Raw genomic sequence first — 15,275 nt, forward strand, 5'->3', positions numbered from 1 at the left:
ACAAGTACCTGGTTATGCAGTTTGGTCTGACCAAACGCAGTGTTCCAGGCTCTGTGACATGTTGAACCGGTTTGTGTTTGTCTATCTTGATGACATCCTTGTCTTTTCCCGGTTGACTCAAGAGCATGTTCTCCATGTCCGAGCCTGCCTGCCGTTCTGTCCCTTGTTGACTCTGTCTTGGATTACGAACCTCTGCTTGCCCTCGACCTGCCCTTTTGCCTGACCCTTTGTGATAATAAATATTCTGAGAACCGAACCATCCGCCTCCTGTGTCTGCATCTGGGTCATATCCTGAGGCGCGAAACAGAATCCATGTCTTCCAAAAAGGGTTCTTCAGATCAAAACAGTTCTTGGTATAACCCTAACCCTCCATAAAGAACCCTTTTGGAACCCTTTTTTCTAAGAGTGTATCATTACAGCCATGGCAATTTATCTAATGTGTAAATGTCTTAGGCTTTCTTTTGGCATAATGCACTTCAACGGGTTGGGTAGAAAGTTATTGAATGTAAACATTTGCACCCAACCAAGTTTCAGTTTTTGGAAATAAGATCTTAAAATATAATCTGTAGATAGAATATAGCCTATAGAATGCCATCTGATTGAGCATGAAATCAACTCACACATTGCTATTTAACGTAAGCATGTTTTTCTACATGCTATAATGTCTTTAGTGAAACATTACTGTTGAAATAATATAGCTTATAATAAACCTTTTATAGTTAATATTGCACGGGTTGAAAACATACACTTATAAATGCAGTCCTTCGATAAAGTGTTTCAGCCTAGGATAAAATAGGCTTGTTACAAGAAACAAATACAATCAAATTAAGTGGAAGTTTAACGAGGGCACAGCATTTTTGCCATCTGATTAATTTGTACCACTCATAAACCAATGACGGAAATGGGCGGTCCAACAACGGGTGTAAAGCTTCTCCAATGTTGTCATTTTGAGATTGCAGCGCGGTTGTAGACTATTGTTGATGTCAAAGACGCATGTAGAACTAAGTATCGCTGTCTTTTCATTCTTTTATTGGTCGTATTAGAGACGGATTTACAGAATCTCTGGAATCATGAGTAAAGTGCAAGGTGTGATGAAATGCGTGAAATATCTCCTTTTTGTTTTCAACTTCATATTCTGGGTAAGTGTTGATCCTACTACCGATACATTTATTCGATCATAAACATGGTTGCATGTGTGCAGAATTTATTGTGATTTATAGTGATTCCTCATAAATTGCAGATGCTTTTTGCAGCAAATCCATCTCTCACGCCGCTGTAGCTGATGCATTTATATTATTCTGCCGGTCCGGAGGGAAAGTACATTTCCTCTGTTGTTGTCGGATTTCTATCAATGTAACTCATTTTCACGGAAACATGTTGTTACCAAATATAATCATATTCTCTTATTTGATGGTTGAGATAGAAAGCGCGCGTGTACGCGCTCTCTCGCACGCACACGTTATATGAAATGTTTACAGCAGTATTTCTTCAAAGACATGTTCTCATGGTAACTCCTTTAACCACGACTCACCTCCCTCCAGATATAGTTGAAGGATCTTAGTTTGATCACTCTTTTGTTGTTGAGAATTTGCGCATGAGCTTCATGATTTACATACATTTACTGAAAACCGCACTAACACTTGGTTAAAACAGTATTGCACTTCTCATGCAGCCCACTTTTGTCCAGTTTATAGTCTTACCACTGACCAAGCAACTGTACTAATGGACTAAATTTTCAAATCCCGTTGCAACGGCTCGGTATACTAGGTAGTGCCACACATCGACTAACCTCTGCCCCCTTTATATAGCCTCGTTATTGTTATTTTATTGTGTTACTTTTTATTGTATGTTTTACTTTAAGTTTATTTGGTAAATATTTACTTAACCCAATTTCTTGAACAGCATTGATGGGTAAAGGCTTGTAAAGTAAGCATTTCACCTTGTTGTATTCGGTGCATGTGACTAATACATTTGGATTTTATTTGTTTATTACATCTGTATTCTGAGGTCACAGTTCTTCACAGGACTGACTGAACTTCATGTTTAGTGTCAACTCAAAGTGTGAATGAACCTCCACATAAAATGTTATTTAAATATTAATGAAATGGTTTATGTAATTGCACTATAACGACATCTATTACAGCAGTATGCATAGTTTGCTCTAGACTGTTGTGATTTACACTGTAAGACGTTTCTCTAATTTCAACAGTAAAACACTGTAGAATGCACAGCAAAATACTGCAAATGTGTTTTACAGCACACTGTAATTTCAACACTAAGACACTGTAGAATGTACATTTTACAAAACATTTTACTGTTGAATTTGTATAAAAACTCTGTGGCACAGCGGTAAGTTTTTGGCTTTAATAGCCTAGTTGGATTGCATCTTACGTCATGCTTCCCTATTTTGCCTTCATGTTGACTATTTTTCAAAAACTGAATATATGGCATTATTTAGGATGCTTAACACAGAAGCTTATACTATACTAAATAAAAATAATATTTGAACAACAGTGCAGAATGTTCGGTTTCACATAAAATTATTTTCAAACTCATGTGCTTTAAACAGGATTCAACCTCATACCCTGATGTCCCTGCATGTTCCCTACTCAACCTTCAAATCTACCATTCAGGTGAAATGACATGTACAAAATCCTAACTATATATTTTTAAGTACGTTATCCAGTAAAGGTTGGTGTTTGAAAGCCGCTTAATCGAAGAAAGCACTGGAACCACAGTAATATGAGTGGGATCTTGCGTTTTGCAACACATGGTTTGAAAAAGCACGTGATCAAACGAAGCTGATGACTTACTTCTGATAAAGTGATACACACATCGGAACACTGCTTTGAAGTTACGCCTCGATCACACCAAAAGTGTTTTTGAAATTGGGCACACCAGAAGTACATTCATTTCCAATGGAATGCTATGTGTGCCTTGCAGCATTGCCTTGCAGAGGCAGTTGCAGTGCGTTCTGTTGTTGCACACATATCAAGATGATGCTGTGTAAGATTTTGCGTAAAGCTGTAGGTGTGTTCGAGGCGTTAGCAACTTCGATGCATATTTCAGAGCTCCAGTATTACACGTGACATCACTACTAGTGAGTGCATGGTATTGATGTTTCTGACTCGTTAACATATTTTGAGGTGTGTCTTGTAAGAGGCTATACTTGTTGCACCCGTTAGTAAGAATGCTGTATGAATTTAACTGATATATTGTAGTGGTTCCCTAACAGTTACATGTATATAGGGGACAGATCAGAGTAGCAGCAGGTCTTAAACTTTTAATGGTTGAATATTTAACCACGTCCATTTGATCTGTTTTGCCCTGTAATCACAGCCAGTTTGGAAGCCTTTGTTTTGGCCTCTAAAATTGTAAGTGATTTAAAACACATAGTATTCATTAATATGCTGAACTTTACAAATGCCTAGCAGCCAACCTGCTTGCAACCATATTTCCTATCCCTCTCCCTCATACAAGTTGGCACTGTGATGTGACTTTCTTTTTGCTGGGAAGAGTGATGTCACTTTGTCAGACAGCAGCCCTTTGTGCCCAGTTAAGAGACAAAAAGCAGTGGCGTTGTGAGACGAGCCAAAGAAGGCGGGTCATAGTGGACAGGAGAAAGCGTACAGCGTCAGTTTGGGGTACAGTGCCAACGGGCAGCCAATGCCAGTGTGTGTTACGTCACCCATCTATAGGCTGTAGGCCTGTGAGGCTGGCACAGCCTGTGGCTGAGACACCATGGGCTGTCCAGCTCTGAGTTTTAGCTGTAGGCACAGGTCTAGGATCAGCTTACTCTCCGCTTATCCTTGCCATTATCATTAGGGGGTTCAAATGCAACACTGACCTTAAGGCAGTGTCTACTCTGGCTGCCCTGGTACATGGTACTCTGAAGGACAAAGTCCCCAGAAGTTAACGACAGACTAGATAATGTATTTTTTTTATTACAACATAACACCATTAGATGTCTACTTGTAATACTTAAGGGGGGTGGGGGGTTGTAGTAAGCTAACATATGGAATTGTCTGAAGATGGTTATATCAAGGATCACTTACTCATTTTATTTGGAATTTTAAGACCCCTTTAATCATAAAAAAAGTGTATACATTTTTTATTGATGAAACATTGAATTTGGCCTTACTTCTATTAGCCCATAGAAACACATTGAATACCAGATTCATACAGTTGAAGTCGGACGTTTACGTACACCTTAGCCAAATACATTTAAACTCAGTTTTTCACAATTCCTGACATTTAATCCGAGTAAAAATTCCCTGTATTAGGTCAGTTAGGATCACCACTTTATTTTAAGAATGTGAAATGTCAGAATAATAGTAGAGAGAAGTATTTCTTTCATCACATTCCCAGTGGGTCAGAAGTTTACATACACTCAATTAGTATTTGGTAGCATTGCCTTTAAATTGTTTAACTTGGGTCAAACGTTTCGGGTAGCCTTCCTCAAGCTTCCCACAATAAGTTGGGCGAATTTTGGCCCTCTCCTTCTGACAGAGCTGTTGTAACTGAGTCAGGTTTGTAGGCCTCCTTGCTCGCACACGCTTTTTCAGTCCTGCCCACAAATTTTCTATATGATTGAGGTCAGGGCTTTGTGATGGCCACTCCAATACCTTTACTTTGTAAAGCCATTTTGCCACAACTTTGGAAGTATGCTTGGGGTCATTGTCCATTTGGAAGACCCATTTGCGACCAAGCTTTAACTTCCTGACTGATGTCTTGAGATGTTGCTTCAATATATCCACACAATTTTTCTTCCTCATGATGCCATCTATTTTGTGAAGTGCACCAGTTCCTCCTGGAGCAAAGCACCCCCACAACATGATGCTGCCACCCCCGTGCTTCACGGTTGGGATGTTGTTCTTCGGCTTGCAAGCCGCCCCCTTTTTCCTCCAAACATAACGATGGTCATTATGGCCAAACAGTTCTATTTTTGTTTCATCAGACCAGAGGCTGTCTCTTATACACATCTAGATGTGTATAAGAGACAGGGTTAGGGGCTGCGTGTTCCCATGGTGTTTATACTTGCGTACTATTGTTTGTACAGATGAACGTGGAACCTTCAGGCGTTTGGAAATTGCTCCCAATGACGAATCAGACTTGTGGAGGTCTAAAAAGAAAAATTGAGTTCTTGGCTGATTTCTTTAGATTTTCCCATGATGTCAAGCAAAGAGGCACTGAGTTTGAAGGTAGGCCTTGAAATGCATCCACAGGTACACCTCCAATTCACTCAAATGATGTCACCTAGCCTATCAGAAACTTCTAACGCCATGACATCAATTTCTTTAATTTTCCAAGCTCTTTAAAGGCACAGTCAACTTAGTGTATGTGAACTTCTGTCACCACTGGAATTGTAATACAGTGAATTATAAGTGAAATAATCTGTCTGTAAACAATTGTTGGAAAAATGACTTGCGTCATGCACAAAGTAGATGTCCTAACCGACTTGCCAAAACTATAGTTAACAAGAAATTTGTGGAGTGGTTGAAAAACGAGTTTTAATGACTCCAACTTAAGTGTGTGTAAACTTCCGACTTCAACTGTACATGGAAAACCAGATAATCAAAAGGAAGTTTGTTTTAAAGTACCTGTCCTATTTCTGAGAGATCAGGAAATTATTCATATATTTTTACCCATATTTAACTCATTTTTTTGGCACTAAACTATTTTCAATGATTGCTACTTCCATACATTATTTTAGCTGGTACCGAGCTATCTTCAGACGAGTCTTGTGAGGCTTGTGGGTGTCCTAGAGCAAAACAAAGAGGTGTCATATTAGTGTGTAGCACAAACTGTTTGGATACTAGACAGAAGTTGGCAGATCGGCGGTCCCGTGCCGCTTGTGGGGGTCGTAGAGCATAACAGAGAACACCCTCGTGAGAGTCTCGTCTTTCCATATAGCGGTCATACTAGTTCGTTCGGATTGCTACAGACAGATTTTCGGGATGTCTCATGGCCTGACAAACACCACTGTAGCTTAGCCACCTTCCACTGCAGATGCGGAAGGCCGCCATTGGCGGAAGCGGTGGATTGAGACGCAGCCCATGCAAAAAAACTGTTTTCTCTAGCTTAAACTGACGGGTTTTGATGGGGATGTTTTTATTATGCTAATTAGGTTTCAGCATTGGCGCCGACATCGACACTAGGACACAAGGACTAGTTAGTTGTGAAGTCAATTATTTGATACTGAATGTTCATTGAAACAGCCTTTTTGACAGTCATTGTTGTTTTCAGAGTAAAACATTTTACTGAACAGTATCTGCCAAAGAGCATCTGCCCAGGCCTCTACAAAAGGCCAGATGGTACATGTGACGAAGTCACATGGAGTCATGGGTGACACCACCTTGTGTTACTGGGTTTCAATCAATGGGTTATTCTATTTAAGCTCTCATGGGGACCAATGCTGTGCAGTGTCCTGATCTGTTCTCAAGGTCAGGTCAAGACTAAACAACGTTCATAGACACTAGTCGGTCTGTACAGTATCTCACATCTATAGTATGCAACATGATGCTTTAAAAAAAGGTCAAGGTTTATGATGACAAAATACACATTTGTGTACATTAAGCAATAGTGTGCAAGATGTGTTCATTGATTACTGTGTTGCGTTGTTATTCAGTGAATATTCCCTGAATGTTGAGGATGTATTTATTTCATGGTATGTGCATGCTTGATCTTTTCTGCTCCCCAGCTGTGTGGCTCGTTGGTGTTGGCAGTGGGGTTATGGCTGATGTTTGACCCAAAGACAGACCAGCTCCTGAATGGAGAGGGAGCCCCCGAGACCTTCTTCATAGGTGAGTCCACAGTCAGACCAGGACCCTAGACCGTCGGAACACCTTCCCCACTGGTTCTATTGGAATGATTGTACTGTACTTAGTTACCATGGTCAGTATTTGCACAACGTAGCCATAGCAAAGTGTTACATTTCCTCTGTTTCAAAAAGGTTTTCCACATATCCTAGTACTGAACATGGCCCAGCTACCTACAACGTTTACTTAGGTAGGAATACGTTTGAAGTACAGTATTTAATGGGTGGGTATCTTTGTGTTTGTTGGAGCATTTCCCATCAATCTAACCTGTTCTTGTTTCTGTCCCATAGGAACATATACGCTATGACAGGAACCTTGCATTTTTTTTAATGGATTATTCTAAAATTAAAGTTACACTAAATCGCCTGCGGTCATACCCTTGTAGGACATAATAATAGGTTGATTTCTGCAACAACAGACACATATTCCCCACGAAAGCTTGTTGAAGAGAAAGTGCATGGAGGGGCATTTTCCTGAGCGTCCGGTTAAATGCAAACTACACTTGAAATAACATTTTATTCACACGTTGCCCCATGTCATGTCACAATCTATATTAGCCATTGTATACTGTATGTATTCAAAGACACTGTCTTGTGTTTCAAGTGGCCTCTCAACGTTCAGTATTAAGTATCGGTGTTCCGTATAATATCCTCTCTCTCAATTGGTCTCCTACATGGACATGAGTAGAATGCAGCCTATTCTTGTTACTTCCATTTAGAGCGTAACCTAAAATGGTGACTCACTTTACCAACTCTTCCCCATGCCTTCACCCAGTTGGCTGCTGCCCTCAGGTTGCTGTAGCTCATTGGGTGGCCTCTGAGGCGACTGTCTCCTAGCGACCGCCACTCCCATCAGCCAGAGAGTCATGATATCATCAAAAATTGCATAATTCATTGCACACTGTGATACCGACATCTGATGCCAGCTTTTCTATTAAATCCTAGTTAAATGCAGTAAAAGAAGAGCTGGGTACATTCCCAAGCCTTTTGGGTTGGTGTGTCATCACTGATGGGACGATGTATGCAATGTAGCTGGCTATGATAACACTGTAAGTTCATTTTGGCTTTCAATGCAAATGCCATACCAGCTCTTGCCTGGGCATCCAAACCATGTGGTACAAAGAGAGCTACCCCCAACATAGGGATTTCTGAGTGTGGTAATGTCTAGGCAATGCATAACAATCACCTGTCCTGAACAGATGTGCTATATAAAACAAGGCTCGGGAATCGTGTTACATATAACTTGACGCCTAGACTTTTCTGCAGAAAAGCGAGCAGTATGCAGATAGTAAGTGTTTCGACCAGCTCACAGTAAAAAGCAAAGCACACAAAGCATCAGATGACAGCTTTGATTAGTAATGAAATGGTAGCAATAGAACAGCAGCAACAGGAATCATAAACCAAACTCAAAATCGTATCCAATAAGGCTTTCTGTATTTGTTGTAGCCAACATAACCTCGTATTCGGATCCATTTGAGTTCACATTTAATGTGGAGACGTTACAAATGTCTGGGCAAAAAACATAGCACTAAGATTGATCATGTTTTGGTCATAGTCCAAGGGAGCCTTGGATACAAGATAAATATTATATTGGGCAGCATAAGAACAATATGTGAGGGAAAGGTTACCTTTTTGCGGTTGTACTGAAGACGAGACTAATTAGACAGGGATATCATAGAGGGACAGATATCAAGGAGGCAGCATTCCCTATAGATGATTCACTTTCCATTCTGTCACCTCTGTGCCTCTGTGTCTGTGTAAGCTGAGGCAAGCCAATGGGGAGCAGTGTACTTACAGTGCTAGTCAATTTGCACACTAAACACTCAAAGATTTGCATTGCCCATTGATAACCTCCACCAATGTTGGGGCAGCACAGAAATGCAAATGCTTAGATATCGCAGACACTGAAAAGGAGCTGTACATGTGTTTGGATTGGAGGGCTGTCTTATCAACATCGCCGGCTTTGCTTGTGTAAAGCAAGGCGCCTGTCTCGTCTCATGATGTTTTCCATCGCTAAGCAGGAGATCAGCTATGAGCTTAGCCAGCCCTCTTCTTTCCAGTTTCCTCCCCCAGCCAGAGTGCAGCCACAGCGGACCGCTGCGCTTCACCTCCTGTCTATTGTTCTTAAACAACGAAAACAACCTCAGCGCACCATGGGCCCCCATGTGGTCTAATTAGGCAGCCGTAGCAGTTCCTGCCTGTGTCGTCGATTAAGCCACACACTGAGCATGGGGACTTCCCAGGTGTACCATTACTCTACCGTATCATCGTCTAAGTGTCGCACTGTTTCACTGTCTCAGGGAAGGGCTGGTAGTGAGGGCTGGGCTGAGGGGGCATGGGGGAGCATCACAGGGGAGATGAGATGACACCATCCGAGCCGCAGTGCTGTGGTGACCGTGACACTAGTCTCAGAGCAGATGCTACCCCAGCAGAGTCTTTGTTAGGCCTGCCCTGCGATGATGGTCTCTCTTCCTGCTCCTTGTATTGAGAGGGTTATTGTTGCTCAGGCAGGGGTGGAGCAGCTAATGAGGACATCCACAGGCCTCTGTAAATATACACTGCTCCAAAAAATAAAGGGAACACTTAAACAACACAATGTAACTCCAAGTCAATCACACTTCTATGAAATCAAACTGTCCACTTAGGAAGCAACACTGATTGACAATAAATTTCACATGCTGTTGTGCAAATGGAATAGACAAAAGGTGGAAATTATAGGCAATTAGCAAGACACCCCCAAAAAAGGAGTGATTCTGCAGGTGGTGACCACAGACCACTTCTCAGTTCCTATGCTTCCTGGCTGATGTTTTGGTCACTTTTGAATGCTGGCGGTGCTCTCACTCYAGTGGTAGCATGAGACGGAGTCTACAACCCACACAAGTGGCTCAGGTAGTGCAGTTCATCCAGGATGGCACATCAATGCGAGCTGTGGCAAAAAGGTTTGCTGTGTCTGTCAGCGTAGTGTCCAGAGCATGGAGGCGCTACCAGGAGACAGGCCAGTACATCAGGAGACGTGGAGGAGGCCGTAGGAGGGCAACAACCCAGCAGCAGGACCGCTACCTCCGCCTTTGTGCAAGGAGGTGCACTGCCAGAGCCCTGCAAAATGACCTCCAGCAGGAGGTCATTATTTTTTTGAGCAGTGTATAAGCGTTGTGTTGATGAGAGAGATTACAGAGACATATACTGCTGCAAATTCAGCAAAGTGGAACATTGGATTACCTTAGCAACACATTGCTATCCAGGGTGTGCAAAATATATTCAAATCAACCGAGAGTAACTTTGAATAATGTGCAATGAGCACTTTGAAGTGGGAAAGTACTTTGTTTTAATGATGAGACTTTTCACCACTTTTCCCTCTGTGACTCATTTGAACTTACAGTTCATAAAGTCAGCATGAAGATAGTATTACATACTGGATACTCCAACACTTTACTTAGTAGTTAGATTGTGGTGCTGCATGGTAGATTCCATGTCTTACACTCTTGCCTAATGCTGCCACCCTCTGTTGATTCACTGCTCTCTCTCTTTCTCTTTCTCTCTCTCTTTCTCTCTCTCTTTCTCTCTCTCCTCTCTCTCTCTCTCCTCTCTCTCTCTCTCCTCAGCCGTGTACATCCTGATTGGTGCAGGCGGGGTCATGATGCTGGTGGGATTCTTTGGTTGCTGTGGAGCTGTGAAGGAGTCACAGTGTCTTCTTGCGTCGGTGGGTAATTGGTGGGAGATTTACCTCAGGTGCCTAGCATCAGGTTGTGTCTTTAGCCTAAGGTCATTCATGTACTGCACATGTTAGATCATAACCTGTTCCACCTGTTGCATTTTGAAGTTCACTGTTAAGTGTTTTTTAATTTTTTTTATCCTACCGATCTACACAACCAACTCACTTATTTTTTTAAAAGTGAATGACAGCTATAGAACATTTAAAAAATGGAAATGTCTTGATATGTCTTCACACCCCAGAGGTAATACTTGGTGGAAGCACCTTTGGCAGCCATCACAGCTGTGAATTATTTTGAATAAGATTCTACCAACGTTGCACAACTCTTAGAGCAACAGTATCCATTGTTTTTGTCAAAATTGCTCAAGATCAGTACATTTGGTTGGGAATCGTTGAAGGACAGCAATATTCACACCTTGTCTCTGATTTTTAAGCAAATTTGAGTCAGAACTGAGACCAGACCACTCAAGAACAATCAACACCTATTGGAAAGCCATTCTGGTGTGTCTGGCCTTCACATTTTGTGTAATTGTTCTGCTGAAAAATACAACTTTATCCAGAGTTAGGTTTTTTGTTGTTGTACCTTTTACCTGGGCTTTGATCCTTTGATATTTCTATTGACCCTGACACTCCCCAGTTCCTGCCAATAACATGATGCTGCCACCACAAGACTTTCATTTTGAATTCACTTTGAACATTTGGAGTCGGTTGTGGAGATCAGTTAAAAAAAAAWATATATATWTTTTTTTATATTTAATTTTAAGGCAACAACATGTGAAGATTATGCTAGGGGTGTGTAGACTTTCACTAGCGACTGTATTAGCATACTGTAGGCCCTGAGTTTTAGCTGACCATATGTCCTGACCAGGGAAATCTCCTGGCCAAATATACAGGATACTCTGTGAATTAATATACCACTGCCCTCTCTGTTTTGCAGTTCTTTGCCTGCCTTCTTGTAATCTTTGGTGCAGAGGTTGCTGCAGGTGTGTTTGGATTCATGAGCAAAGACAAGGTATATCCACTTTAATCAATGTTCCGATATTTAATTAAACGTGAATTAAAGACAACCGCTTGTTTGTACTGCAATCTCGATCTCTTACTTATTTGATTTACTGATTCATCCTTAATCTATGTTTTAGATCATCGAAGACGTTCAACAATTCTACAGTGAATCTATTTCAGAGAATTCAGAAAATTCCAACCGCACTGCTGTAGCTGAAATGTACCACAATGTTGTGAGTTAAACTACATTTTATTTTTGCTCTCATATGTACATGATCATGTCACACAGTCAATGTTGTCCATTTCTATGTGTTGATATACAATATTTATTTTTGATATCCTATGTTTTTTTTTTGCCGTAGTTGAATTGCTGTGGTGTCTCCATACCTTCGCCTTTGTGTCCTGATGCTGATGAAGACACAAAGGTACAACTCTGATAGAGGCCTCTAGTGGCCAAAAGGCCATATTAGTATGGGCAGCGACATTGAGGGCTGCCACCATTTTAATTTAGTCAACTGGGTGGGATTTCCAACTTCATTGGCTAATCCCTCCTGGTGACCCTGTTGGAGTCGTGTCCAACCGGGTCATCAGGAAGGATCAGCCAATCGTGAAGAAAACTGACTACATCAAAATGGAGGTTGCCTCAATGGCGCTGCCGGGTCATTCATACTATGCAGTGGCTTTTGGACCTTATAACTTTAGGGGACTTTTTWAAATTATTCTATCAGAAAAGGGACATGTTTGACTTTCAGAAAAACATATTGGTCAAGCTCAGGCACTTCATTTTTATTTTGGTGCTTTTTCCAACCTGTTTTATTTACAACATACATTTGGAGCCTAAATTAGCCAAAGCTCTGTCAGTGAGCAAGATTGAGCTAGCATAATGGAAATACCTAGTCAATTGTACAACTGACTGCCTTCAACTGAAATGTGTCTTCCGCATTTAACCGAACCTCTGAATCAGAGAGGCTTTATGGCTTATATTTCCCGTGGAAGTTGATGAATAACAACCGGGGACATGGCAAAAACGCCTACATCCATTGAATAAAAGTATACAAAAGTTATTAAATTCCCTTTCAAGATCCATATTTTTGTGTATTTAAAGTAAAGGACACCTGACCGTATATTTAAAGCCTTTTGGAATCCACATTTTACACTAAATAAGAAGTGACATTTCCTTAGGACAGTAAAGACACCGCATTTCCTGGGGACAGAAAAGGCACCCTTCCCACGCTGTCACGCTATAATGGCAGATGCAAAGATGAATCCTCTATGTTGAAAACGAAAATTGTTTTACCATAGGCCTACTGCTTGTCCCCTACTGAGCGCCATTACTGTAGACCTACAGCTGTTTTGGTCACATTACAAAATAAAAAAATCTAGTTTTATAAGCTAGTTATAGTACAGTGGTGCCGTTAACTGTGCTTAGAGCATAGGGTTAATATACCCTTAATGTGCTCTTATTATTTTGTAAGAAATAGTGAATAAAGGTATTGTAAGTGACATTATCCTATATCTTTATGTTTCCAGGACTGTCTGAATGCAATAATGGGCTTTTTCAATGAAAAGCTCTACATTATCGGATATGTGGGGATTGGTGTAGCAGGAGTAATGGTAAGGATCTTACTGACACTCGGGCACAAATTACATTATGTTACATATGATTATTTACAAAATGTTACACATCATACTGCAAAAAAACTGTATTACAAGCTTATAGCCTACTAATATAGATGTTTTTTTGCTCTTGCCTCAGGTCATTGGTATGATCTTCAGTATGGTCCTCTGCTGTGCAATTCGGAACAACAGGGAGGTGATATAGAAAGACCCAGTATCTCTACCCCTCCCACCCTGCAGACCCACCAGCCCTTTGTAATCGCCATGCCTGATGGAGGAGGTGACATCACATCTGGGCTGGATGACAGAGGAGCCTTTCTTTTTTTTTTAAACACAAACATACAAGTCCATGGGGTCAATTTGGTGGTGTGGGTGTGATATCACACCCAAAATATCACCAGGATTTCCCCATCCCCTAGACAGAGGCCTGCACTGTGTGGAGCCAGTGGGACCAGGCCATCTCTCTTTCCTCTGGCATCTCTGTTAACTAAATATCTGGTCCCTCTCGCGCTTCTCTCCATGCACATGGCTCAGGATTTGGCAGTACACTGAGACATTCCCCATTTTTCGCACCCTCTTCTAACACTGCTACCATTCCATGTACGTGTAACGTCTCCCTTTTTTTGATGAAAGAATGTGATGGCGGAGGAGCATTGGTGTAAATACAAACTCCTTTTTTTGTGTGCTTTTTTAACGTTATTGATTCAATGTCTTTGGTAACCTCAACTTAAAAGGGCAATCAGCAGTTGAAACAAAGTGTGTTACCAACCCGTTTTGGTAAAAAGCTGAGGGATGGGGCTGTAACCACTCTCAAATGAATAGACAGAGCAATGGATGCAAGGACTGACCATCCATGATATAAAAATTAGTTTTAACCATATCTTAAGGCCATATGTTTGTTTACATTTACTATCTTTACAAACATTGGAGTAAAACAAGCATATCTGGGGGTTCTGGTGGGGTACAACAGTTAAACTAAGCCCATGAGGCGCTAATACGTTATATTCTTCAAGAATCAATGGGTAGATATTTATAAGTCCAAGAATGGATGTAGCAAATGCAGATTTCCCATTTTAAGGGTTAATTGCATGTACAGGGCTACTGTAGTCACCAATCTGCTTGTTAAAGTTGTATGTAGGTCAGTAACCTTAACTCCAGTCTTGGGAGTTTTACATAACTGTTGTTGGGACTTGCACCTTTGCAGCATACATTTCATTAGTCACTACATGCCTACTTTGTACAGACAAGCCCAAGCGACCCACCCTCACGCAACTGCATATTTCACTTGAACAACCTGTGTGGTTTTTGCCCTCACTTACCTCCATTAGCAAAGTGGTGCTCTGCTAGAAGTATCGCCTGCATCTTTATGAGCTGGGAGTGTGGGCCTACAATCCAAAAAGAGCCCGTTTCAACTTGACTGACATTCTGAATAACTACTGTCATCAGTGTTCTGGGTCAGGGAAGCAGCTGCATTTATGAAGTACTGTCATTCTGTAAATGTCTAACCTTCTGAAGTCTAGAGGATAAATGTATTTTGCATTGTCCTGAGTGATCTCTATTAGAGCATGCAATGTGTGAACTGTTACAGTGAGTTCGTGTATTTTGTGTGAATTCTTGTTGGCGTTGTAGGCTATTCACAGTAGGCTGTTGTAGAATCCAGTTTATGCTAATAATGTCAAACAAAAAAAAGAAACCAATGAACGCTTTTATCACCATGTCCATTTAGTAGCGGTTTAATTGCCTGTAAAATAAAACAGTAATGGGAACAAGTTTCTATTCTTTTAAAATGTTTGGGATATCCTGAGAGAAAGCGCAAATAAATGAGACTATTCAACCCAGTTAAGAGCAGACAGCTGTTAGATGTTTATTTGATAAACATATACTCAAACAAAACTAGAAATACAACATACAAACCAATGTAACAGTCATTTCCTGTGTTAGATTACCTGGGTGCAGATCGTATCAGTGATGCCATTTGGCAGGCTCAGTCAGTCTGGATAAAGTATTGCTTCCTTACAGTGTGGAGAAATACCAATCCACTCATAAGGAAAATACAAAACTATTTGCATGAAATTTAGGGGCATGTTATTAATACAAAAAAAAMCTAAATAATGGCCATTAACTAAT

General features: G+C 40.9%; 1 protein-coding gene across 1 annotated transcript; it reads left to right on the top strand.

The window, feature by feature from the left end:
• The first annotated feature begins 969 nt into the window (after positions 1-969).
• tspan2a (tetraspanin 2a) lies at positions 970-14,028 on the top strand. Its single transcript, XM_023995978.3, has 8 exons — positions 970-1,139; positions 6,701-6,803; positions 10,420-10,517; positions 11,467-11,541; positions 11,669-11,764; positions 11,894-11,956; positions 13,062-13,145; positions 13,288-14,028. Exons 1-8 carry the CDS (start codon positions 1,071-1,073, stop codon positions 13,351-13,353), a joined length of 654 nt encoding a protein of 217 aa, XP_023851746.1. The 5' UTR covers positions 970-1,070; the 3' UTR covers positions 13,354-14,028.
• The last annotated feature ends 1,247 nt before the right edge of the window (positions 14,029-15,275 follow it).

Source organism: Salvelinus sp. IW2-2015, linkage group LG11 (assembly GCF_002910315.2).
Source record: "Salvelinus sp. IW2-2015 linkage group LG11, ASM291031v2, whole genome shotgun sequence".
Classification (NCBI taxonomy): domain Eukaryota; kingdom Metazoa; phylum Chordata; class Actinopteri; order Salmoniformes; family Salmonidae; genus Salvelinus; species Salvelinus sp. IW2-2015.